The sequence below is a fragment of the Tachyglossus aculeatus genome, chromosome X1 (genome assembly GCF_015852505.1).
Source record: "Tachyglossus aculeatus isolate mTacAcu1 chromosome X1, mTacAcu1.pri, whole genome shotgun sequence".
NCBI lineage: Eukaryota > Metazoa > Chordata > Mammalia > Monotremata > Tachyglossidae > Tachyglossus > Tachyglossus aculeatus.
Window position 1 is genome coordinate 18695466 of NC_052101.1, and position 26549 is coordinate 18722014.

At 46.6% G+C, this 26549-nt stretch overlaps 1 protein-coding gene across 2 annotated transcripts in view; it reads left to right on the forward strand.

Annotated features, from left to right (window-relative positions):
• EFHC1 (EF-hand domain containing 1) overlaps nt 1-24434 on the forward strand; it is a 41149-nt gene extending 16715 nt beyond the window's left edge. The window contains exons 4-11 of one of the 2 annotated variants that reach the window (XM_038772706.1): nt 1130-1279; nt 3598-3790; nt 8641-8861; nt 9758-9898; nt 13573-13786; nt 15755-15902; nt 21570-21786; nt 24097-24434. In XM_038772706.1, the coding sequence (XP_038628634.1) occupies nt 1130-1279; nt 3598-3790; nt 8641-8861; nt 9758-9898; nt 13573-13786; nt 15755-15902; nt 21570-21786; nt 24097-24165 (1353 nt within the window). In that variant the 3' untranslated portion in view covers nt 24166-24434. The remainder of the gene's footprint in view (nt 1-1129; nt 1280-3597; nt 3791-8640; nt 8862-9757; nt 9899-13572; nt 13787-15754; nt 15903-21569; nt 21787-24096) is intronic. The other variant, XM_038772708.1, reaches the window with a different exon arrangement.
• Nucleotides 24435-26549: the final 2115 nt, after the last annotated feature.

Below are 26549 nucleotides of genomic sequence, written 5' to 3' on the forward strand. Positions count from 1 at the left end.
CTACTTTTATAGTCCAAGGAATAATAAATACACCAACCACTATCTCAGATCTTTTACTAATTAAAATCATAAAGAAGTCCATTGTCTAAGACAAGTTTCCATCGGTTCCCAAAGCCCAAGCCCAAGCTCCTGTCAAATTTCTGATTCCAACTCATGATCGGTTCTTTTATTGCTGTTTGGTTTCCTGCCATCATTAAAGAAAGAATTCCTAATCATACTGCAACAGCCCTTTTCCCCACCCAAAATAATGAAAACAAATACTGTATATTACCTGCCATAGCAGAGTAGGGAGTACACTTATTTTTGCTTTCAGAAAACATCTGCAATGTATTTCCAGAATGAAACTGAAGAGCAAATTAAATTGAAAAGCAAAAACTCCAATCCTGTCAGTGGGGTTCTGAAAGTTCACTTCCCTTACTCAATGTCTGAACAGTTTCCTTTTCAACCCGACCAATATTATTTTCCTAGTATATTGTACTGTAGAAATTATATTGCCCTAGTTTTAGCCTCACTCAGATTACTGTTTGAAATGAGTTCCAAATATTGTAGTCTTAACTTGGCTTTCGAGCAGTTCTGCACCTTTCCGGGTGAGATTGCAGACGGATAGCGCTTGCTCCTGGATAGTCAGAGCTAGATTTCCATGTGGGATTGAAAGTCGTTCCCAAAGGTAATTCTTCCTGGGACTTGTCTAAATCTCCCATTTCCTTTCAATTATTGAACTTGGGTCTCCTCTTGCTTCACAGGTGATGCCTCTGTACCTTTTCCATATTACCTAATCAATCGATCAATCGGCGGTGTTTACTGAGGCTTTGCTGTGTGCAGAGCACTGGACTAAGCGCTTGGGAGAGTACGCTACATCCGAGTTGGTAGACACGTTCCTTGCCCACAGTTAAATGTCTTAAATCCATCCCGAGGCATTTAGTACTTGAAATGCCATTTTATAAATGCAGGGATTAGAGATTTAGCAGTGCATTATATTGAAAATTAGGGGCGGAGATGGCGGGGAGATTGGAAATTCTGAATCTTTGACCTAGGAATGACTGGAAATCCCCCTACTAAACTGTGCAAGGTCTGTTCCTGGCCGTAGAGTTCCACAAGCAATGATCATGCTGGCTTCTGAATGATTTAGGTATTCTTGGAGAGTCAAGGAATTGAATTGAACCCACCGGAAAAAATGGCTTTCGATCCTTACACGGAGCGCCGGAAGCAGCCTCTCCGAAAGTACATCACTCCGTCAGACTTTGACCAATTCAAACAGTTTCTGGTCTTTGATAAAAAGGTACGTGAACCTGGGGACTATCTAGCGAGTCCTGCTCAGTGCCTGGGGGGGCAACCGCTGCTTCGGATCCTTGTGGATTTTGAAACCACATCTCAGGGCACAGCCAGTTACCTGGAATCCTTCAGGATTAGAGGTGGAGGAAATGTGCTAGCATAATTCAAAAGTAGTGTTTGAGTCGGTCGCGCTTAGTGGATTGACATTCCCGTGATTTTGCTCGAAAGCTGCTGGATCAGAGATGATTGGTTCAACAGATCCAATTCACGCCACCGAAAGTCGGCCCGGCGGAAGTCCAGAGAGAGGGATTTCTAAATGTAATTCCCGGGACAGGTGCCTATCGTGCCAATCTGCACAGGTAGGATAAGATAAATCCTCACTTTTCCTCTCCTCACCTCCCTGATCCAACTTTCAGAGAGCTTTGCTTTCCCTCACCTGTGACCCAAAACTGGGAGAGGGAGGAGATTCCATGAGCTTTCCTGTTGTATTTCTAAACAAATGAAGAAATGAGGATCTGAGGAGCAGGAGGGTTGATTATTATTCCATCTGTCAGGTACTGGAGTTGCAGTAAACTGAAGGTTACTTGTAGTCAATAATCGATCAATTGGATTTATTGAATGCTTACTGTGTGCAGAGCTCTGTACTAAGCACTTGGAAGAGTACAGTATAACAGAGTTGGTAGACACTTTCTCTGTCCATACGGAACTTACTGTTTACAGCACCATACTAAACACTTGGGAAGGCACAATACCAACAGGGTTGGTACTTCTGGATTCTACTTTTACATCTCTCTTGGGGATGGGTGGGGTCAGTGACCCTTAGTGCCCCCAGTTAGGGAAGGGAGAGTTGGAAGGGGGATTTCTGCTTCCGTCAGAGAATGGGCACCATAGGGAGAGCAGTCTACATGCCCAGCTGCTCTTCCCTCTCAAAGTATGGGAATATACTGAACTGTGCTTTGCACACAGTAAGCGCTTAATAAATGCCATTATCATTATTATACTGATGAGTGAATTGTTGTTAGCAATGGCTTTCTCTGTCTTTCTCTCTCTCTCTGAGTCCCCTTTTTCCTCTCCTCCTCCCCATCCCCCCCCGCCCTACCTCCTTCCACTCCCCACAGCACCTGTATATACGTTTGTACAGAATTATGTCTCTATTTATGTTACTTGTACATATTTACTATTCTATTTAGTTTGTTAATGATGTGCATCCAGCTTTATTTCTATTTATTCTGACGACTTGACACCTGTCCACATGTTTTGTTTTGCCGTCTGTCTCCCCCTTCTAGACTGTGAGCCTGTTGTTGGGTAGGGACCATCTCTAGATGTTGCCAAGATGAAATTCCCAAGTTGTTAGTCCAGTGCTCTGCATACAGTAAGCGCTCAAAAAATATGATTGAATGAATGAATGAATGATGGCCCCATCCACCACACCTGCATGAAGCGTGCACAGCAGACAGGCTCAGGAGGCAGAGGACACACATGCAAACCGTCGTGGAACCATCCTTCCATGGGAATGATATATTTCTATTAATATCTGTCTCCCCCTCTAGACTGTGGGCAGGGAATGTATCTGCCAACAATGGGATCACTGTCTAGAAGGGGGAGACAGACAACAAGACAAAACAAGTAGACAGGTGTCAAAACCATCAGAATAAATGGAATTATTGCTATATGCACATCATTAATAAAATTGAGTAGTAAATATGTACAAGTAAAATAAATAGAGTAATAAATCTGTACAAATATATACAAGTGCTGTGGGGAGGGGAAGGAGGTAGGGCAGAGGGAGGGATGGGGAGGAGAGAAAAAAGGGGGATCAGTGTGGGAAGGCCTCCTGGAGGAGGTGAGCTCTCAGTAGGGCTTTGAAGGGAGGAAGAGAGCTAGCTTGGCGGATGTTTGGAGGGAGGGAATTCCAGGCCAGGAGGAGGACAGGGGCCAAGGGTCAACAGTGGGGCAGGTGAGGATGAGAAAGTGGGAAGCAGAGGCCAAGAGCGGTAACGTGGAGTTTTATCCCTTTTGGTTTCGGTCTCTTGTCTAAAGCATTCTTTGGGATTCCTCGTAGAGAAGCAGCGTGACTCATTGGAAAGAGCATGGGCTTTGGAGTCACAGGTCATGGGTTCAAATCCCAGCTCCGCCAATTGTCAGCTGTGTGACTCTGGGCAAGTCACTTAACTTCTCTGGGCCTCAATTACCTCATCTGTAAAATGGGGATTAAGACTGTGACCCCCAAGTGGGACAACCTGATCACCTTGTATCCTCCCCAGTGCTTAGAACAGTGCTTTGCACATAGTAAGCGCTTAACAAATGCCATCATTATTATTACAGGTCCTCCGATTCTTCTCCGTGTGGGATGACACAGAGAGCTTGTTTGGTGAGAGCCGGTCCTTCGTTATTCATTACTACCTGGCGGACAACACAGTGGAAGTTCGGGAGGTCCATGAGCGGAATGATGGGCGAGATCCTTTCCCGGTGCTGATCAGGCGCCAGAGCTTGCCCAAGGTTCTGCTGGCCAGCGAGGGTAAGAGTGGCTTTGTTGGGGACAGTTTCTTCGCTCTGTATGTGGGCCTACCTCCTTCCCCTCCCCACAGCACCTGTATATATGTTTGTACAGATTTATTACTCTATTTATTTTATTTGTACATATTTACTATTCTATTTATTTGGTTAATGATATGCATCTAGCTTTATTTCTACCTATTCTGATGACTTGACACCTGTCCACATGTTTTGTTTTGTTGTCTGTCTCCCCCTTCTAGACTGTGAGCCTGTTGTTGGGTAGGGACCGTCTCTATATGTTGCCGACTTCTACTTCCCAAGCGCTTAGTACAGTCTCTGCACACAGTAAGCGCTCAATAAATACGATTGAATGAATGAATGAATGAAAGTAGCTTGGATCTTTAGCTCCCTTGAAGATTTTTAATCAATCAGTCAATTGTATTTATTGAGTGCTTACTGTGTGCTTACTGCGTACAGAACACTGTACTAAGCACTTGGGAGAGTACACTACAAAAAATTGGTAGACATGTTCTTTGTCCTCAGTGAGCTTACAGCCTAGAAGGGGATAAAGACATTAATAGATATAAATGAAATATAGGTATATACGTAAGTGCCGTAGGGCTGAGGGAGGGGGTGAATAAAGGGAGCAAGTTCAAGTGCAAGGATGACGCAGAAGGGAGTGGGAGAAGAGGAAATGAGGGTTTAGTCAGGGAAGGCCTCTTGGAGGAGATGTGTCTTCTGTCTTAATATCTGTCTCCCCCCCCAGACTGTGGGCAGAGAATATATCTGCCAACAATGGGATCACTGTCTAGAAGGGGGAGACAGACAACAAAACAAGTAGACAGGTGTCAAAACCATCAGGATAAATGGAATTATTGCTATATGCACATCATTAATAAAATAGAGTAGTAAATATGTACAATTAAAATAGAGTAATAAATCTGTACAAATATATACAAGTGCAGGCTTTGCAGGTGGGGAGAGAGAGGGAGGGCCTTCCAGGCCAGAGGCAGGATGTGAGTGAGAGGATGGAGGCAAAATAGATGAGATTGAGGGAGAGTGAGTAGGTTGGCATTAGAAGAGCAAAATATGTGGGCTGGTTTGCAGTAGACAAGCAGCAAGGGGGCAAGGTGATTTTTCATTCATTCTTTCATTCATTCAATCGTATTTATTAAGAACTTACTGGGTGCAGAGCTCTATACTGAGCACTTGGGAGAGTACGATATAACAATAAACAGACACAGTCCCTGCCCACAGTGAGCTTACAGTATAGAGGGGGAGACAGACATTAATATAAAAAAAAATTACAGATATGTACATTAGTGTTGTAGGGCTGGGGAGGGAGATAAATGAAGAGAACAAGTCAGGGTGATGTAGAAGGGAGTGGGAGAAGAGGAAAGGAGGGTTTAGTCAGGGAAGACCTCTTGGAGGAGATGTGCCTTCAATAACGATTTGAAGATGGGGAGAATAATTGTCTGTTGGATATGAGGAGGGAGGGCAATCCATGCCAGAGGCAGGATGCGGGCAAGGGGTCAGAGGGGAGATAGAAGAGGGTCCCAAAGTAGTTACTCAGACAATCTGATTAATCCTCTAGGCCCCGAGAGGGTGCTAGCATATTCTCTTCTAATAATAATTATTGTGGTATTTGTTAAGTGTTTACTATGTGCAAACACTATGCTAAGTGCTGCAGTAAGTACAAGATAATCTGATTGTACTGTATCTACCTCAGATCAGAGTACCAGTGCTTTGCTCTTAATAATAATAATAATAATAATAATAATAATGACTGCTCTGTTCCCCATCCCCAGAATTCTATTTTTCTTCCAGATAATAATAATAATAATAATGGCATTTATTAAGCGCTTACTATGTGCAAAGCACTGTTCTAAGTGCTGGGGGAGATACAAAGTGATCAGATTGTCCCACGGGGGGGCTCACAGTCTTAATCCCCATTTTTCAGATGAGGTAACTGAGGCCCAGAGAAGTTAAGTGACTTGCCCAAAGTCACACAGCTGACAAGTGGCAGAGCCGGGATTTGAACCCATGACCTCTGACTCCAAAGCCCGTGCTCTTTCCACTGAGCCATGCTGCTTCTCTTGCTGCTTACTCTTAGTAAGTGCTTAACCGGTACCACTATTATTATTATTATAATAATTGTGGTATTTGTTAATGTGTACCATGCATCATGCTGGAGTAGGTACAAGGTAATCCAACACAATAGAGCTCACAGTCTAAATAGGAGGGAGAAAAGGGATTGAATCTGCATTTTACAGATGAGGAAACTGAGGTGCAGAGAAGTTAAGTGACTGCCCAAGGTCACACAGCCAGCAAGTGGCAGAGGTGGGATTAGAACCCAGGTCATCCAACTCCCAGGCCTGTGCTCTTTCCATTAGGCCACGCTACTCCTAACGCCCGAGTGGAGAGAAAAAGCAAGAAAGATTTTTTTTTGCCAAGCGTGGCAGTCTGAATTTTTTTCTGCCCTGTTAGGAGGTAATTAGCCAGGATCTAATATGTACTTAATGAAGTCAAGAAAAGGGAATTGGCTTTCCAAGAGAGTTTAGACTCTTACCTCATGTTTAGTCAGCAGTCTGACCCCAGAGCACTGTGCCCCGTCAATCTAGATATTTTTATTTTTATCATCTTTGCCTCCTCCGTGCTTTGACTTGGTCTTTCTTATGAGTTTGTCTTGCCTAGAAGAGGAAAAAAAAAATATTCCCCTGAACCTTGACACTCCAATATGTTTAGTCTCTTCCTTCATAGTTCAGCCAAGCTGCCGAAGCTGGAACAGACTGGGATGTTTTATTCAGGATTGATTTTAGTTTTAGGAATCTTTTTTCCTCTTGGTTCTGGAGAGACTTAGGATATCCTCTCTTTAGATCCCACCAGCCATTGCTCCCACAGAGAGGGGATTAGCTCCTAAGGGGGGAGTTCTTTAGAACAAGATGATACCAATTTTCTGGGATTTTCATGAGTTTATCCCTGAGTTCTAGGTAGTACATGTCCTCTCAGGAAGAACAGGAGCAGCTTGGGGTTTGTTAGCAAGAGTGAGATTCATTCATTCAATCATATTTATTGAGTGCTTACTGTGTGCAGAGCACTGTACTAAGCGCTTGGGAAGTACAAGTCGGCAACATATAGAGACGGTCCCTATCCAACAACAGGCTCACAGTCTAGAAGTGGGAGACAGACAACAAAACAAAACAGGTGAACATGCAGACAGGTGAGATTCACAGTGGTACTTGGACTTGGGTCAGAAACCTACACAAAAACCAAAGAATTGAGGTTCAAGAGAAGGGTTTGATCTCAGGAAACTTTCTAGAAACCTCACATCTTTAAAGTGTGAGGGCATATACAAGAAAGCAATGTGGCCTAGTGAATACAGCACGAGCTTGGGAGTCCGAAGGACCTGGGTTCCAATGCCAGCACTGCCCCTTGTCTGCTGTGTGACTGTGGGCAATTGGTTTTAATTCTCTGTGCCTCAGTTCTCTCATCTGTAAAATGGACATTAAGACTGTGAGCCCCATGTGAGACATGGAATGAGTCCAACCTGATTACCCTTTATCTACCCCAATGCTTAGAACAGTGGCTGGTACATAGTAATCAATCAATCAATCAATCGTATTTATTGAGCACTTACTGTGTGCAGAGCACTGTACTAAGTGCTTGGGAAGTACAAGTTGGCAACATATAGAGACAGTCCCTACCCAACAGTGGGCTCACAGTCTAGAAGGGGGAGACAGAGAACAAAACCAAACATACTAACAAAATAAGTAAGCACTTAACACCTACTTAAAAAAAAATAAATGGGTCGTGGTCTGAGGGAAATGTCCAGTGAGGGAGGAGAATACTCCTAGAAAAGGAAGTTAAGCTCACTTTGGGCAGGAACTGTGTCTACCAACTCTGTTATATTGTACTCTCCCAAGCACTTATTGCAGTGCTCTGCACACAGTAACTGCTCAATTAATCTGTTCGATTCACTGACTGACATTTCTCTGAGTTAGTGGCTACCGTGTTTTCCACTACCAAGAATCCCTCTCTCACCATTAATAATAATAATGGCATTTATTAAGTGCTTACTATGTGCAAAGCACTGTTCTAAGTGCTGGGGAGGTTACAAGGCCATCAGGTTGCCTCACAGGGGGCTCACAGTCTTAATCCCCATTTTACAGATGAGGTAACTGAGGCACAGAGAAGTTAAGTGACTTGCCCAAAGTCACACAGCTGACAGTTGGCAGAGCTGGGATTTGAATCCATGACCTCTGACTCCAAAGCCCGGGCTCATTCCACTGAGCAACGCTGCTTCTCTTGCCCCTAGTCGGACCGGGCCGAGCCGTCTGTGCTTGGGGGCCCTGAAGCCTCAGGGCAGATCTGCACTGTTACCACCACTTCTTCCTCAGGGGAGGTAGGGGAGGCTAGTGGGGATGGACAACTCTGGGTTATATGCAGATTTGAATTGATAATAAAGCTAGTTGATTCTCTGCTTTGTTAAATTTTCAGAACAGTTGACGATTTCCCCCTTTATACCTTTTTTTATCCCCACTCTCTGTCTTCCCTCCAACCCCTCTCTCTCTGTCCTTTTTCCCGCTCCCTTCTCTTCTCTCCCCTTCCCCCTTTCCTCTCCTCTCTCTCTCTGTGCTTTCCCCCCTCCCTTCTCCCCATTCCCCCTCTCCCCATCCTTTCTTCCTCACTTCCCTCTGTCTCCCCTTTCCCTCCCACTCTTCCTTTTCCCTCTCCCCTCTCTCCTTTCTTTCCTCTCCTTTCCTTCCATCTTTCCTCTCTCCCTCTTCCTTCCCACTCTCCCTCTTCTCGTTCTCTCACTGTCTTTTCTTCTCCTTCCCTTCCCGTATTTGTCCCTGTCCTTTCACCTCCCAGAGACCTTTCCTCGCTGCGTGCTGGAAATCTCCGACGCTGAAGTACAGGAGTGGGTCACTGCCAGAGACTTTGTGGTGGGCCAGCCCATCACTCTCTTGGGACGCACCTTCTTCATCTATGACTGTGATGAGTTCACCCGGAACTATTACCGTGAACATTTTGGGATTACCGATTTCCAGCCCGTTGATATGAGCCCTAAGGAGCCCGCGGTTCTGAAACAGGTCCTACACCCGAGCCCCTGGGTGTGATCAGTTAATCAATGGTATTTATCGAGCGCTTACTGTGTGCAGCACGCTGTACTAAGCGCTTGGGAGAGTACAATGCAACAGACTTGGTAGACACGTTCCCTGCCCGCAACGAGCTTGCAGTCTAGAGGATGAATGCCTTTGCTCCATAGATTGTGAACATGAAGTTCCTAAAATTCCAGAGCTCCAACTTCCAGATTGTACTTTGTGGTACTTTAAGCACTGAGAAATTAATCTGAAAAGAGGACTCCTTTAGGATACCACTAGACAAAATAGTTTATGAAGTTTCAGACAAGAGCAGAAATAGAGAATAATTTGTGCCAAAGTTTCAGACAAGAGCAGAAATAGAGAATGATTGTGCCATTCAACTATTTGGAGAGGATTCTTAAGAGCTCTAGGTCTTTTTTTTTGTGGTAAACCCTTACTGTGTGCGAGGCACCATACTAAGTGTTGTTAGAGATATGAGATTATCAATCCCTGTTCTGCATAAGGGCTCATAGTCTTAATCCCCATTTTACAGATGAGGTAACTGAGGCACAGAGAAGTCAAGTGACTTGCCCAAGGTCACACATCCGACAAGATGGAGGCAGGATTAGAACCCACTTTTTAATAGGCCATTCTGCTTCCCATCTCCAAGTATCCAGGCTTTGGCAATAGATGGAAAAGACCCTGGATTGGGAGTTTATCTCTGCTCTGTTACTCACTACCAGTGGAAATGTTTAAGAAGTGTATCTCCCTTTTAGACCATGATTGGATGTACACGGATGATTGCTAGTTTTCCAAGGCTCCCCGAGATATGTCCATGCCTTAAACATTGTCATTTTGTTAAGCTCTATACCAGAGATCCTTATTGCTTTTCATTTTTTCTCTAGGAATTACCTCCCTACAATGGCTACGGGCTCCTTGAAGATTCTATTCAGAATTGTTATTCCTTGATCCCAAAAGCCCCCCAAAGGGATGTTATTAAGATGTTGGAGAATGATCATAAGGTGCTACGTTATCTGGTTAAACTGGTGAGGCTGATTTCCATAAATGAAGAGTACTCATTTAACCCACCTTTGTTCTAGCTTTGTGCTTTTCTCTCAATAATCAGAAGCATCGCCCATGTTTCGGAAAGTCCTTCTTTAGGTTGGTCCACCACCATGGCCCCCAGTTTTAAGGGGCAGGAAATATTTCAAGCATGACCTTTTGGGACAGTTCCCGGAGATGGGTTGTTTGATAATGGACATTTCAATCAATGCTATTTAATGAGGAATGAGAACTATAAGCATCTTCTAATTGCGCTGCAGTTTGGAGTCTATCTTGAAATCACAGAGCTCCCATCCAGCTACAGTTTTGGTTATGAGGCAGAGAATTCCTCCAGGTGGATGATTAAGACAGTGTCCTGGAAGTAGTATATATTTTTAAACAGGGAGAAGGGCTGACCCTGGAGATTGCATACTCCAAAGATGAAAAAGTCAGCTACCAATGCTGCTGTATTGTCCTTTCCCAAGCGTCTAGTACAGTGTTCTGCACAGAGTAAGCACTCAATAAGTGCCACTGTTGGAACTTTCTTTCCTGAAAGGCACATAAAGAGTTGCTGGGGGGAAACTAGTAAGCACTCGATAAGTGCCACTGTTGGAACTTTCTTTCCTGAAAGGCATATAAAGAGTTGCTGGGGGGAAACCTCAAAATCAAAGGCAAAGAGTTTTTGCTTGATGCAGAGGAAAATGGGGAGCTATCAGGGGGTTGTGAGGAGTGGAGGGATTTGTCCTGAACTAAAGTGGTGACCATTTGGGTGGAGAGGAAGAGATGGGCCTGGGAAGAATTGTGCAGATAAAACAGGCAGGATTTTGAGGCAAACTGAACACTTGAGTTAAAAGACAGGAAAGAGTCAAAGCTGGTGCCAAGGTTTCAGGGATCTGGAGCAGGTAGGATTGTGTTGAGGTGATGAGCCCGGGACCAGATATAAAGACTTTATGACAGAGAACCTGAGCCTTATCAAAATAACACGACTAGCTATTTTCAGGACTCCTGCCAACGCTGTCCGCCATGAGAAATGTATGGTTCTTTGGGTTAGAAACCTTTGCTTGGAATCAATCGATCAATCAATCGTATTTATTGAGCTGTGTTCAGAGCACCTTACTAAGTGCTTGGGAGAGTACAATATAACAGAGTTGGTAGACATGTTCCCTGTCCACAACTAACTTATAGACTAGTCTACAGTTTAATCCCTCCCCCTTCATCACGTATGACAGACTGCCTCTCTCCCCACCTCAAATTCCTTTCTAAAATTCCATCTCCAAGAAGTCTTTCCCAGCTTAGCCCTCCTTTCCCCTATTCCCTCTCCTTTCTGTGTTGCTTATGCTCTTGGGTCTGTATTCCGTCAACGTTGATATTCACCCCATCCTAAACGCCCTCCCCCCCAATCCTGGCCCAGCACTTATATACATATCTGTCATTTATTTTAACGTCTGTCTCTTCCTCTAGACTGTAAGCTCCTCTATTGTACTCCCCTTAGCACTTAGTACAGTTCTCTGCACCCAGTAAACGTTCAATAAGTACCACCAAATGATTGACTGATTGATTAAATGTATATACCAACTTTGTTGTATCATATTCTCCCAAGTGTTTAATACAGTCGTCTGCACACAGTAAGCACTCAATAAATACAATTGATTGATTCACCACTGAGGGATTCATTCATTCAATCGTATTTATTGAGTGCTTACTGTGTGCAGAGCACTGTACCAAGTGCTTGGGAAGTACAAGTTAGCAACATCTAGAGACGGTCCCTACCCAACAACGGGCTCACAGTCTAGAAGGGGGAGACAGACAACAAAACCAAACATGTGGACAGGTGTCAAGTCGTCAGAATAAATAGAATTAAAGCTAAATGGACATCATTAACAAAATGAATAGTAAATATGTATATGTAAAATAAATAGAGTAATAAATCTGTACAAACATATATACAGGTGCTGTGGGGAAGGGAAGGAGGTAGGGCAGGGGGGATGGGGAGGAGGAGAGGAAAAAGGGGCTGAGTGTGGGAAGGCCTCCTGGAGGAGGTGAGCTCTCAGTAGGGCTTCGAAGGGAGGTAGAGAGCTAGCTTGGCGGATGTGCGGAGGGAGGGCATTCCGGGCCAGGGGGAGGACGTGGGCTGGGGGTCGACGGTGGGACAGGTGACAATGAGGCACGGTGAGGAGATTAGCGGCAGAGGAGTGGAGGGTGCGGGCTGGGCTGGAGAAGGAGAGAAGGGAGGTGAGATAGGAGGGGGTGAGGGGATGGACAGCCTTGAAGCTGAGAGTGAGGAGTTTTGGGTTGATGGAAGAAGCCCAGCAGACACTTCCCTACTTCTGGCTGTTTCACGTCCCCACCTCAGTGAGGTGAGATGAGGTGTGGCAGAAGGAGGCTGAAAAATTAGGAGAAGTGGGTTGAGAAGGGACTGTCTCTATATGTTGCCAACTTGTACTTCCCAAGCGCTTAGTACAGTGCTCTGCACACAGTAAGCGCTCAATAAATACGATTGATTGATTGATTGATTGATTGAGTTAGGTTTCATTCATGTAAAGTGCAGGTGCTGATGGACATTCATTCATTCATTCAATTGTATTTATTGAGCGCTTACTGTGTGCAGCGCACTGTACTAAGCACTTGGGAAGTACGAATTGGCAACATATAGAGACGGTCCGTACCCAACAACGGGCTCACAGGCTAGAAGGGAAAGATGGACAACAAAACAAAACATGTAGACAGGTGTCAAAACCTATATATATAAATATCTGGACATATATATATATATATATAGATCTGGACTAGGAGGTATAAGATTCCAGAGAAGGATAGGATCAACTTGGCTCTCTCTGATATTACAGTCCCTGCCCTCAATCAATGGTATTCATTGAGCGCTTACTGTATGTCGAGTACTGTACTAGATGCTTAGAAGAGCACAATACAATAGAGTTGCTAGACACGATCCCTGTCCACAAAATATCTGTTTCTCCTGCCGCCTTCTGTCCCTGTTTTTGGACTACCATCTCAAGCTCTATTCTCTTACATTGTGCCTGCCAGAAAATAGTAATTCTATCCTCCAACTTTATTTCCTTTTCTAGTAAAGAGTAATGTCCGAGGTGTCTGGTCATTTTACAAAGAGTTTATTAGTAATTTGAAGATTGTTTTTTAAAAGTGCACCAGTACATAGTGTGAGGATGAGATTTCTAGACTTTGAGCCCGTTGTTGGGTAGGGATTGTCTCTATCTGTTGCCGAATTGTACTTTCCAACGCCTAGTGCAGTAAGCGCTCAATAAATATGATTGAATGAATGAGTTGACATTGCCTGTATATATATGACCCTAGTGAAGCATTTCAAAGACAGTAATGTGCCTTTCCTGCTCCGGTCATAGTTGCCGCCAACTTTCATTCATTCAGCGCTTACACCAGTGCTTTGCACATAGTAAGCGCTTAACAAATGCCATCATCATTATTATTATTATTATTATTACTATTCATTCAATCATATTTATTGAGCGCTTACTGTGTGCAGAGCATTGTACTAAGTGCTTGGGAAGTACAAGTTGGCAACATATAGAGACAGACGGTCCCTACCCAACAGCGGGCTAACTTTAACTCAGCAAAAGCGCCACTGCTCTCCATTCTCGTCATGAACCTCGATGACTTTCTCTTCTTTTCCCCCACTTCTCCCCCGCAGGAATCTCCAATCCCTGAAGACAGGCCCCGCCGGTTCATTCTCTCGTTCTTCCTATCCAACGACACCATCAGCATCTACGAGCCGCCAGTGCGCAATTCGGGCATAATTGGAGGCAAATTCCTTGGCAAGACTAGAGTCCCAAAGCCGGGCTCCTCGGCAAATGACCCCTCCTACTACGAGCCCGGCGATCTCTTCATTGGCGCTGTGGTTGAAAGTAAGTCTTCTGCCCTCTTGCCCGTTGTGGGCCGGGACCGTGTCTGTTATACTGTTATATTGTACTCTCCAGATGCTTAGTATAGGGCTCTGTACACAGTAGGTGCTCAATAAATACGATAGATTGGTTGATTGCCCCGATTGGGAAGGTGAGAGTGTGAGTGTGTGGTATTGCACCCTGGATGGAAAACATTTCTAGGGGTCCAGGCCTTATTTCCGTTAGGGTTGGGGTCCCCCAAGTCTCCCGCCTCTACCTAGGTTAAAAAGGGCTTCATTTTTTGTAATACTACTACTACTACTACTACTACTACTAATAATAATAATAATAATAATGTTGGTATTTGTTAAGCGCTTACTATGTGCCAAGCACTGTTCTAAGCGCTGGGGTAGATACAAGGTAATCAGGTTGTTCTAGGTGGGGCTCACAATCTGAATCCCCATTTTCCAGATGAGGTAACTGAGGCACCGGGAAGTTAAGTGACTTGTCCAAGGTCACCCAGCTGACAAGCGGCAGAGCCAGGATTAGAACCCATGACCTCTGACTCCCAAGCCTGGGCTCTTTCCACTGAGCCACATTGTACCAACAGAACTCCAACTAGGTCACTTTTCACTTCTAGGGAAGCAGTGTGGCTCAGTGGAAAGAGCCCGGGCTTTGGAGTCAGAGGTCGTGGGTTCAAACCCCGGCTCTGCCACTTGTCAGTTGTGTGACTTTGAACAAGTCACTTCATTTCTCTGGGCCTCAGTTCCCTCATCTGTAAAATGGGGATTAAGACTGTGAGCCCCCCATGGGACAACCTGATCACCTTGTAACCTCCCCAGCACTTAGAACAGTGCTTTGCAAATAGTAAGTGCTTAATAAATGCTATTATTATTATTTTCCATCTATTTTAAGCACTAAATTGGAATAATCCCCTGAAGATTGCAGGCAAATATACAGAGTTTCCTGCCTGTATGTTGAACAGACTGGGAAACCTTGGGTCAGGATTTTTTTAGTTGTTGGCAGATGGAAAGCTAGGTACCAATCGCATCTAAGGTCAATGCGATTTTCCTCATTTCAGTCCTTTAGAAACCCAGTAGGGAAGCAGCGTGGCCTAGAGGATAAAGCATGGGCCTGGGAATCAGGAGGACCTGGATTCTAATCCACGATCCTCCACTTGCTGACCTTGAGCAAATCCTGTTGTTGGGTAGGGACCGTCTCTATATGTTGACGATTCGTACTTCCCAAGCACTTAGTACAGTGCTCTGCACACAGTAAGCGCTCAATAAATACGATTGAATGAATGAATGGATTAGCTCGTTGTGGCCAGGGAATGTGTCTGTTTATTGTTAAATTCTGCTCTCCCAAGCGCTTAGTACAGTGCCCTGCACACAGTAAGCACTCAATAAATATGATTGAATTAATTTAAGTTCTCCGTATCTCAGTTACCTCACCTGTAAAATAGGGATTAAAACTGTGAGCCCCATGTGGGCCATTGGACTGTGCCTGATTAGCTTGTATCTACCCCAGCACTTGGTACGGAGAAGGAAAGTGCACCGGCTTTGGAGTCAGAGGTCATGGGTTCAAATCCTGGCTCCGCCACTTGTCAGCTGGGTGACTTTGGGCAAGTCACTGAACTTCTCTGCGCCTCAGTTACCTCATCTGTAAAATGGGGATTCATGCATTCATTCAATCGTATTTATTGAGCTCTTACTGTGTACAGAGCACTGTACTAAGCGCTTGGGAGGTACAAGTTGGCAACATACAGAGACCCAACAGTGGGCTCACAGTCTAGGAGAATTTGAGCCCCCTTTGGGACAACCTGATCACCTTGTAACCTCCCCAGCGCTTAGAACAGTGTTTTGCACATAGTAAGTGCTTAATAAATGCTATCATTATTATTATTATTACATACAGCATGTGGCACATAGTAAGCCCTTAACAAATGCCATAATAAAAAAAAAACAGGGCTCATAGAATTCCCTCTCCCAGTTTTTGGCCACAGGTTCATCATCATCGATGCCGACGAGTACGTGCTGAAGTACCTGGAAAGCAAGGCGGGGCTTTATCCTCCGGCAACGCTCAAGTCTCTCCAGGACCATTTTCGCCAACAGGAAGCTGTAGTGCAGGAAATGGATAAGTATGCTGGTCGCTTTGGGGCACCTGGGGGCTTTGGAGATCCAAACTTGAAGACAGTTTGGCTTTTCATTTTCCTCCGAGGGCTAGTTGGACTGCTATACAGGCCTGTGTGTGCACGTTAGGGCTGCTTGAGGTATCAGTCACGAAGTTCGTGGTTCAAGTGTTAATCGTCCAACTGGGAGTCCCAGCACAGCCCTGGAGCTTCCTGGCTTGCATAACTAGCGTGTTTAGGGGCAGAGTCTGTTCCGGAAGGCCCCAGCCTTTCTGCCGTGCAGATCGTCGTCTGGTTCCCCGGGCTTCAACTCCAGTCACCGTTTGTGTCCTGAAGATTGACCAGAGAGAGAGGGAAAAGCAGAGAACTTAATTCCCCAAGACCGGCTGCTCCACTGGACGTGATCCCAAACGTCCAAGCAGAAGGAGAAATTCCCATCCTCAGCCACAGCAAATGGCTGATTGCAAAATCCAGGCTTTTGCTCAAACTGCCCACCACCCTCCTTTAAGATTAGCCACTAGGGAAAGTATCCCTTTGCATTTTTAAAAGGTACTCTCACTCTTTCTCTCCCAGTCTCTATGACTGTGTGTGCGTCTCTATTGTCTATTAATAATAATGATGGTATTTGTTAAGTGTCTACTATGTGCAAAGCACTGTTCTAAGCGCTGGGGAGGTTACAAGGTGATCAGGTTGTCCCACAGGGGGCTCACAGTTTTAATCCCCATTTACAGATGAGGTAACTGAGGCACAGAGAAGTGACTTGCCCAAAGTCACACAGCTGACAATTGGCGGAGACGGGATTTAAACCCATGACCTCTGACTCCAAAGCCCATGCTCTTTCCACTGAGCCACGCTGCTTCTCAGATTATGTCTGTGTGTCTCCAACCTCTTCTGTCCTGTTTGGGTAGGGCTTCTATCTCAACTATGCCAAGCCCTCTGTGGCTCTTTAAATACTACCAAGTCTCTTGCCCCATTCTGCCATTTTCATTTCTAGCATGCCTCCCTTTGGCTAAAACTGCGTGGGAAAGACTGGGTGTCAGAGGCTCCCGGGGGAGAATGAATCAGAAGCACCGGTTAGGACAAATGGGCCCTTGAAGACATTTCAGTGCTTCTCCATCAGAAAGACCCCTCTCCTCTGCCACCTCCTCCACGCAGTAAGAAGGGATCCACCAGGCAGGATTCACACTTCTTCAGAGGCCAGACAAGGCCAGGACCAGTGAATTTCGAATCTCGTTGCTGGTGAAGGCGTCCTAAGACTGAGTTACCCTGTGCAACATGGGGATGGGTGGGAATGTAGAGACAGGGGGAGAATATCTGCTATGTCAGGAAATAAATGATTTCACACTGGATAAGGGTAGGATCTTTCCAGAGTGCTCTAGGAAAAATATTCCGAGTCTAGATGGAAATCGGAGCTTTTAGCATTTCCCTTTGGAGGATTAGTTCCCCCATAAAGTTGCGGTGCTGTTTATGGGCGATAAAGGTGGAGCCAGGGAGAGACTTGCCCTGCGTTCTCACCTGGGCTACAAGAACCTTGGTTTCCTCTTGCATTGACAGGCCACCAAGCAGTTAGGCTTATTCTTCCCCTAGGGAATTCTCCTGAAATAAACCCAGACGCTCAATTTGCTGTTCCTTTTCCAATGGGCCCTGCGTAGGTCCCGCCCCCAACAGCCAGCACAGTGGGTGTAACTCTAACTCTGCTGTGGTCACTAACACATGCTATAGTCCATCTGTAAATTGACTCCAACTGACTCCTAAAAGCCAAACACCCTAGACAGTCTCTTGGCATTGGGAAAGAGTTCAGAAAACTGGTGCTGGGGAGGAGAGGGGCAATATTCACTCGGACACACGAGTTGATAACTCGCATTCTAGCTTCGTACTCGATATCCGTTACTGCGAGGAGCGGCCTGGGAGTCCTAGCTTCAAACTCCAAGCCTGGGACTGGTGAAAGTGGTAAAGGAGCTTTATTTTCTTAAAGAAAGTTGCCACGTTTGAAATTCTCCACTTATTAACAGCCACCATAATCAACTAATCCAGCCAAGGAGTTTAGAAAGACACTCGAGATGCCCATCCAGTCAATTAGGCAGGCAAATCCTGATGTCTGCATCTTGCTGCAGAAAAGATCCTTAAATGCCTGAATACGTTCACTCACTTTCCGCCTCCAAACAGGATTTTCCCACTTCCAATTACCCCCATTTATTCTTCTTCTCTCCTTCTCTCCTTCCTTCTCTCCCTCTCTCCCGAGAATTTCAAACTGCTATCACACTAATCCAAGCATTTATCATTTTTAATGATAATAATAACGGTGGTGTTTGTTAAACACTTACTGGGTGTTAAACATGTACATGTACATATTACATGTACATGTTAAACACTTACATGTACAAACATGTATATATGTTTGTATATATTTATTACTCTATTTTACTTGTACATATCTATTCTATTTATTTTATTATTTTTTTAATATGTTTGGTTTTGTTCTCTGTCTCCCCCTTCTAGACTGTGAGCCCACTGTTGGGTAGGGACCGTCTCTATATGTTGCCAACTTGTACTTCCCAAGCGCTTAGTACAGTGCTCTGCACACAGTAAGCACTCAATAAATACGACATTGATTGATTGATTGATTGATTGATTGTGCCAGGCACTATACTAAGCGCTGGAGTGGATACAAGCAAATCAGGTTGGACACAGTCCCTGTCCCACATGGGCTCCCAGTCTTAACCTCCATTTTACAGAGGCAGTAACTGAGGCCCAGAGAAGTCAAGTAACTTGCCCAAGGTCACACACCAGACAGGTGGCAGAGCTGGATTAGAGCTCATAAGCTTCTAGGCCCCTGCTCTATCCACTACGCCATTCTGCTTCTCTCTGCTTTCTCTCCTTGACTATTTCACCAGCCTCCTTGCCGACCTCCCTGTCCTGTTTCTTCACTCTCCAGTCCATATTTCCACTCTGCTGCTCGGAACGTTTTTCTAGGAAAGTTCAGTCCGTATCTCCCCACTCCTCAAAAACCTCAAATGGTTGCCCATCCACCTCTTCCTCGAACAGAAACTCCTCACCACCTGCTTTAAGACACTCTACCAACCCCCATTCACCCGCCCACCTTACTTCAGTGGTCTACTACTACCCAAACCACACACTTCTCTAATGCCAATCTACTCTCTGTACCGCCGCATCTCTGCTGTATGACCCTGGGCAAGTCACTTAACTTCTCAGTTTCCTCATATGTAAAATGGGGATTAAGACTATGAACCCCACATGGGACAGCATGATTATCTTGTGTGTGCCCCAGTGCTTAGAACAGTGCTTGCGAACCCACTGTTGGGTAGGGACTATCTCTATATGTTGCCAACTTGTACTTCCCAAGCGCTTAGTACAGTGCTCTGCACACAGTAAGCACTCAAATATGATTGATGATGATGATGCTTGGCAAACAAATATAATTATTAATGTTATAACTCTACTGTCTTGTACTTTCCCAAGTGCTCTGCAAGCAGTAAGCACTCAATAAATACCACTGATTGATTAATTGAAAGGGAAGAAGGCAGAATAGTTGTAAACTTTGGACCTCCAGGATCCCTTTGAAGGTTAAGGCTGGCCTTTCTGGGAAACAATGCTACCCTGTTTCTGGATATCTGGTACTTCCCAAAATGGCAAGAGGGCACCAGGGGAAAAAGTAATTAAAAACAGTCCAGAAGACTAATGCCTGGTCTTGGCGTTGGCTGGGCAGGGCCTGGGTGTAAATTGGGTGGGGCTTGGGCAGAGATTGAGCGGGGCATGGATAGACTGGACGGGATTTGGGCGGAGATTGGGTGAGGCTTGGTGGAGACCAGGAGATGCTTGGACGGATTGGGAGGAGCTTGGCATTGGCTGGGTGGGCCTTGAGTAGAGATAGGGTGGTGCTTGGGCAGACTGGGTAGGGCTTGGCATTGGCTGGGCAGGGATTGGGCAGAGATTGGGCAGAGCTTGGTGCTGGCTTGGCTTGTCCTTCTCCTCCGCACCCTCACCGCCCCACGCTGGCATGGTTGCCAAGGAGCAAATTTGGCCCCAACGTGGCGGCACCTCCCCCATCCAAAAGCCACTCCTGCAGCCACGAGCAGCACCATCGGTGCCCGTAGAGGGCTGGCCCTCGCTCCCGCCGCTCTAGCTCTTTGGGCAGGCAGATCCCCGGGGGCCGTGGCGGGGGGGGATCCTTTCAGCCCCTTGGCCTCCTGCCCTCTCCTAGCTGGTGGGAGTCAACTTTCACCCTTGCCTCCCGCACGGTGCCGAAATTCAGAGCCAGCACCAGAGATGCAAAACCTCCCTCTGATTAAAAAGGCGGCTCACTTTACGGAAAAAAGGCGAAAAAAACACACAGGGTTACTGAGTCACCAGCATCCTACTCACTAGCAGATAGGGGTATAGATTTGGTAGCTCAAAGTACTGGTGAATGCCATAAACACTGCTCTACACACGAGTCCAAACTTCCACAGTGGACTCCCTACCAGAGCTGACCTACCCTAGGTCCGAGTGTGTTACTCTTCCATCCCAGTTGGGGAGTAATAATAATAATGATAATAATAATCGTTATTTTTATTATTATTATGGTATTTGTTAAGCTCTATGTGCTAAGCGCTGTACTAAGAGCTGGGGTAATAATGATGGCATTTATTAAGCGCTTACTATGTGCAAAGCACTGTTCTAAGCGCTGGGGCAGTTACAAGGCAATCAGGTTGTCCCACAGGGGGCGCACAGTCAATCCCCATTTTACAGATGAGGTAACTGAGGCACAGAGAAGTGAAGTGACTTGCCCAAAGTCACACAGCTGACAACTGGCAGAGCCGGGATTTGAACCCATGACCTCTGACTCCAAAGCCCGGGCTCTTTCCACTGAGCCACGCTGCTTCTCGATAAATATGAGAGATATGAGATCATTAGAGAAGCAGCGTGGCAGCAGAGGTCGTGGGTTCTAATCCCAGCTCCACCACTTAGCTGTGTGACCTTGGGGAAGTCACTTAACTGCTCTGGGCCTCAGTTCCCTCATCTGTAAAATGGGGATGAAGATTGTGAGCCCCACGTGGGACAACCTGATTACCTTGTATCTGCCCCAGTGCTTAGAACAGTGCTTGGCACATAGTAAGCGCTTAACAAATACCAACATTATTATCCCCCACGGGGCTCCCAATTAGTCAGAGTGGAGTACGGACTAATGGGCCAAGAGGGAGGGAACAACAGTGGGTAGTCCAACTGTGATATTTCAATTATCTGAACCAAAGTTGTGGCTGTAGTAAACTCCTTGTGGGCAGGGAATGTGTCTACCACGTTTGTAGTACTACGTTGTCCCAAGCACTTAGTACAGTGCTCCGCACGCAGTAAGCGCCCAACAAATACCATTGATTGATTGATAAGCGTTAAGGACAAGCAGCTACTCTTTTTATAATTACTGGTCAGAGGAGCTAAGCTCACTGTGGTAAGGGAACACGTCTCCCAACTCGGTTATATCGTCCTCTCCGAAGCGTTTAGTGCAGTGTGCTGCACACAGTAAGCGTTCGGTAGATACGATTGACCGACTGAGGCCCCGTGAAGCTTATTGGTCCACCGTAAACTCCACTGGGTAGGCTCGTCGGAAGCCTTAGTCAGCCAGATGCGACGGGTCAGGAATAAATTCCGTGTGCAGTCATTTCCTCCCTTCCTCCACAGCCACATGACTGCAGACAATCCAGACGAGAAGGAAATGGAATTGCTAATAGGGCAGATACAGGAGCAGCTCAAGCAACAGAACTATTTGCCTAAAAGCAGGATGCGCGAGGCATTCCTTTCCTACGACAAGGATGGATCTGGATACGTGGACAGAGACATGTTCTTTGCCCTCTGCAATACGTTAAACGTGCCAATCAACAACTGCCTTATTAACCAGGTCAGCAGTAGGGACAGGAAGGGCCCTAACTGTGGGCAGGGATCATGTCGAACCAATTCCGTTTGTATGTTTGTAGCGTATTCTCCCGAGCGTTTAGTGCAGTGCTCTGCACATCGTATCTGCTCAATCTGGGGGTTGATTGAGAAGTTTGAGCTGGGCCCTGACGGTCTTTTTTCCTAGGGACTCAAAAGCAACGTGGCCAAGTGGAAAGATCACTAGGCCAGTTCTGCCACTTGTCTGCTGTGTAACCCTGCGCAAGACACTAACTTCTCTGGCCCTCAGTTTCCTCATCTGTAAAATGGGGATTCAATACCTGTTCTCCCTCTCCCCTAGATTGAGCCTCAGGTGGGACAGGGACTGGGTTAGATCTGATTACCTTACCCTTGGACTGTAAACTCATTGCTAGCAGGGAATATGTCGACCAACTCCGTTCTATTGTATTCTCCCAAGAGCTCACTACAGTGTTCTGCACCTGGCAAGTGCTCAGTAAGTACCATTAAGTACATTGTAATTATCCCAGTTGGGCTAGGATGGAGGGGAGGTGAAGGCAACCTAAGCTCACAGGTTGGGTTGAATAATCCTTGCAGAATAATAATAATTTTGGTATTCATTCATTCAACTGTATTTATTGAGTGCTTACTGAGTGCAGAGCACTGTACTAAGCACTTGGAAAGTACAATTCGGCTACAAATAGAGACAATCCCTACCCAACGAAGGGCTTACTATGTGCCAAGCACTGTGCTAGGTGCTAGGGGACATACAAGGTAATTAGATTGGACCCAGTCCCTGGCTCACATGGGGCTTACCGTCTAAGTAGGAGGAAGTAGGATTTAATCCCCATTTTACTAATGAGGAAACTGAGGCCCAGAGAAGTGAAGTGACTTGCCTGAGATCACACAGCAGGTAAGTGGCGGAGAGCTGGGATTAGAACCCACGTCCTCTGATTCCCATGGCCGTGCTCTTTCCACTCCGTGCTTCCCACGGAGGGACAGGGCAGGGGAGCCGAGAGGCTCCCGGTTTGGTCAGGTCTCCCCTCTCTCCGGCATTCAAGTGGGAACAATTAGCACCCCCCGGTCCTGTAGATACCAGGCTCATCGACTGTGGGGGGCACAGCGGGGTGGGAGAATTATCTAGAACTCTGGGGTCTGGAGAGGGAAACCTCAAGGGGTCCCTGGCTCTGCTCCTGAGGTGGAGGGAACAAAGGGGGAACTCTGATAGTCAGCCCTCCTCTGAGAAACAAAAGGACACTCTAACCCTAACTCCTCTGCCCTAAGCCAATCGCTTACCCAGGAGGAAAGAATCCAGTATGGGTTAAAAGCCTTTCCCTGCAGGTCAGCAGTGCAACTCTTTAACCACGCCATCCAACAGTCAGTGGGCATTTATTACGCACTTATGATGTGGGAAGCACCCTAGCTAGTGCTGGAAAGAAACGAAGGCGATTAACTCTGACCTGGATAACTACACACGATGAGTTTGCAGTCCCTATTCATCCCATCCTCGGTCCTACAGCAATTACGTGCCCGGGCATTTCCTCTGACCCGATCCTTAGCCCCAAGGGATTTCCATTCTAAGAGGGGGCAGGCAGAAGTCATTCCAATGTATAGTTATCCTTAACCTAAATAACCGGTCGTGGTCTGAAACTGGAACCCACGTCAGAGGTCGGGGTCCGAAGCAGAAGGGGCGTGGGCAGAGGCCTGGCAAGTCCCTAAAGTTCGGGCTGGGAACGAAGCCCTCCAAGCCAGGCAATACCTCGGTTTATAGTGCAAGGCTCCATCCCCGCCTTTCCTTCCCTTTCCTCTTTTTAAACGTTTTTTAAAATGGTACTTTTTAAGTGCTTACTATGTGCCAGGCACTGTGTTAAGCGTTGGGGAAGATACAAGCTAGTCAGGATGGTCAGGGTCCCTGTCCCATATAGGGCTCACAATCTTAACCCCCATTTTGCAGATGAGGTCACTGAGGCCCAGAGAAGTTTGGTGGGAGAGGGGGGGTGGTTTTACTCTTTACTATGTGCCAAGCACTGTACTAAGCTAATCAGGTTGAACACAGTCCCTGTCCCACATAGGGCTCACAATCTTAATCCTCATTTTGCAGATGAGGTCACTGAGGCCCAGAGAAGTGAAGTGACTTGCCTAAGGTCACACAGCAGACATGTAGAAGAACCGGGATTAGAACCCAGGTCCTTCTGATTCCCAGGCTGTTGCTCTCCCGCTAGGCCACGCTGCTTCTCCCCACTCACTCCCCTGGCAATCCCAACCACTCGCTGTTCGACGGTTCTTGCATTGGTCACCTGCTCTGCTTGCTCTTTTCCAGCTAATCAGGCTGTGTTCCCACGAAGACAAGATCAGTTACCACAACTTCACCCGAGCGTTCCCTGACTAACCCAGCCCCGAGAGGAAAGAAGACCCCACAGAAAACCAAGCCTTGTGGAAACTCCCATTTCACACACATCCTTACCTCTGGGAAGACTCCTCAGTGACATTTCCATTCGGCTGCACGGGAAGACTCCTCAGTGACATTTCCATTCGGCTGCACCGCTCATGGTTTCTCCGGACTTAAGGCGAATCCCGGGGACTCCCGGGGACTCAGTGGTTATCTCTTTGGGTATGGAAGGTGAGCGCTTGGAGGAGTGATGAAATAAATTCCTTCAACCCTCCCTTCCAGCAGTCCTCTGAAGCGTGTCCCCACCTCATCATATGATTGTGTGCGTGTGGCTGTGGGGGGATGGCCTCGAAGCCTAATTCCCTAAAAACCAAAGAACTTTCCTCCAGGCTGGTCACCCCAAAACTGCTGCTCTTGGTATTCTGGAGACGGCCCACCCCCAGACTCTCCTTTGAGCTAACCCTTCTGGTCACAGGCCAGGGTCCTATGCCCTGTGACTCCCAGGGAAAGCAATGAAGATTATCCCGCAGCTCTCCTAGAGGTCAAGGCCACCAGCCTGACCTCTGAAGGGCCGAGCGAGAATCCTCACATGCTCATTCTCTGAGAACCTCCCAGAAAGATGGAGCTGAAGCTTATAAGATAAGGGTTGGGGGTTTGTGTGTCCGCGTAAATAATTTTTGGCATTTAAGCCCTTACTCTAATGCCAAGCACTGGCAGAAGCAGCATGGCCTAGTGGAAAGAGCTTGGGCCTTGGGAATCAGAGGTCCTGGGTTCTAATCTGTCCCACCTGCCGTGAGACCTTAGGCAAGTCAATCAATCAATCGTATTTATTGAGCGCTTACTGTGTGCAGAGCACTGTACTAAGCGCTTGGGAAGTACAAGTTGGCAACATATAGAGACGGTCCCTACCCAACAGTGGGCTCACAGTCTAGAAGTCACTTCTCAGTGCCTCGGTTACCTCATCTGTAAAATGAGGATGAAGACTGTGAACCCTCTGTGGGACAGAGACTGGGTCCAACCCGATTATCGTGCATCTACCCCAACGCTTGGAACAGTGCTTGGCATGTGGTAAGCGCTTAAGTACCATAATTATTATTATTATGGGGTAAGTAGAAATTAGGCCTGGTTGGGCAGATTGGACACAGTCCATGTCCCACTTGGGGCTTACAGTTTTAATCCCCATTTTGGGGAGAGAGGGAGAGGGTGGGGTGGGGGAGAGAGGGAGAGAGGGAGTGTGTCTGTGTGGCAGTTAGTTAGAGAGAAAAGCCTCGGAGGCCACAGCGGACAAGCACAAACTCTGGTCCACGGCCCCAATGGTTATGCTCTCTTATCTGCATGTGCTGAGTTGCTGAGGGGCAGCAGAGCAGCAGTAACCAAGGAAGGCACATCAAATCACCTTTCCTACTGAACCGGCGATAGCCAAGCAGCCAAGAAGTGCCGCTAATTCCCCTGCAGCAGAGCCCAGAGCCCTCAGTCTTCAAAAGCACCTGCCAGGCTGGTCCGGGCAGGCAGCTGAGTGGATGTGTGGCCTTTGGGGTCCGCGCGGCCATCGGTGAGACGTGAGCGTGAGGATCCCCGAGAAGGGCATCCCTTGCACCCTTGCCCACCGGGCCTATGACAACATGGGTGCGTGCCTCCTCTCTGGCCCCAAGGCATACGGAGCAAGAGCAGATGCCACTAGTTTATACCTCATGAGGAAACACAGTTTGGCCACAGTGTTTCATTCGGTGTCTAGGGAAAGGCAAAAAGGCAATCAGTCCCTTATTGTCGGAGATTGGATCCCGAGCTCTCTCAAGCGTCCGGGAGCCGGGATCCCCACCATATGTTTGCCATTCCGTTCCACGTGGTGGTTTCTGAGTGCGGGTGGAACCCAGAGAAGAGGAAAAATGCCCCGGGGTGTAGCCTCAATGGGGACAGATGGGCACTGCCGCCCTTTCCACGAATGCACGTGGAACCCATTTGCTCACAACCATGTAGACATTTGCGGGACATGGGTGTGTCCGTGTGTAAATCACGGGAACCACTGGAGAAAAATACAAAGGGGAGCTAGTGAAGATCACGGGCTGGACTGCGGTAACCTCCGCCAATTCCCCCCAAGAAAAATTAAATACGAACGCTCAAAGACTTCGGCCAACACAAATCAAGGAATGATACTCCGGAAAACCAGATGACTGAGTGATAATTCTATGCTTTTTATGCAGTTATTTGAGAAAATATTTTTGTGGGTCGTTTGCTTTCGAAATGCACACTAACAAAAATTCCATACAAAATGGTAGCTTGTTTTTAAACCGGACAGGGGAACAAAATACATGGAGAGGAATTTGAAAACTGCTCACCGAAAACGAGGACAAAAACAACACAAACCCTTTAACACTAAAGCATAA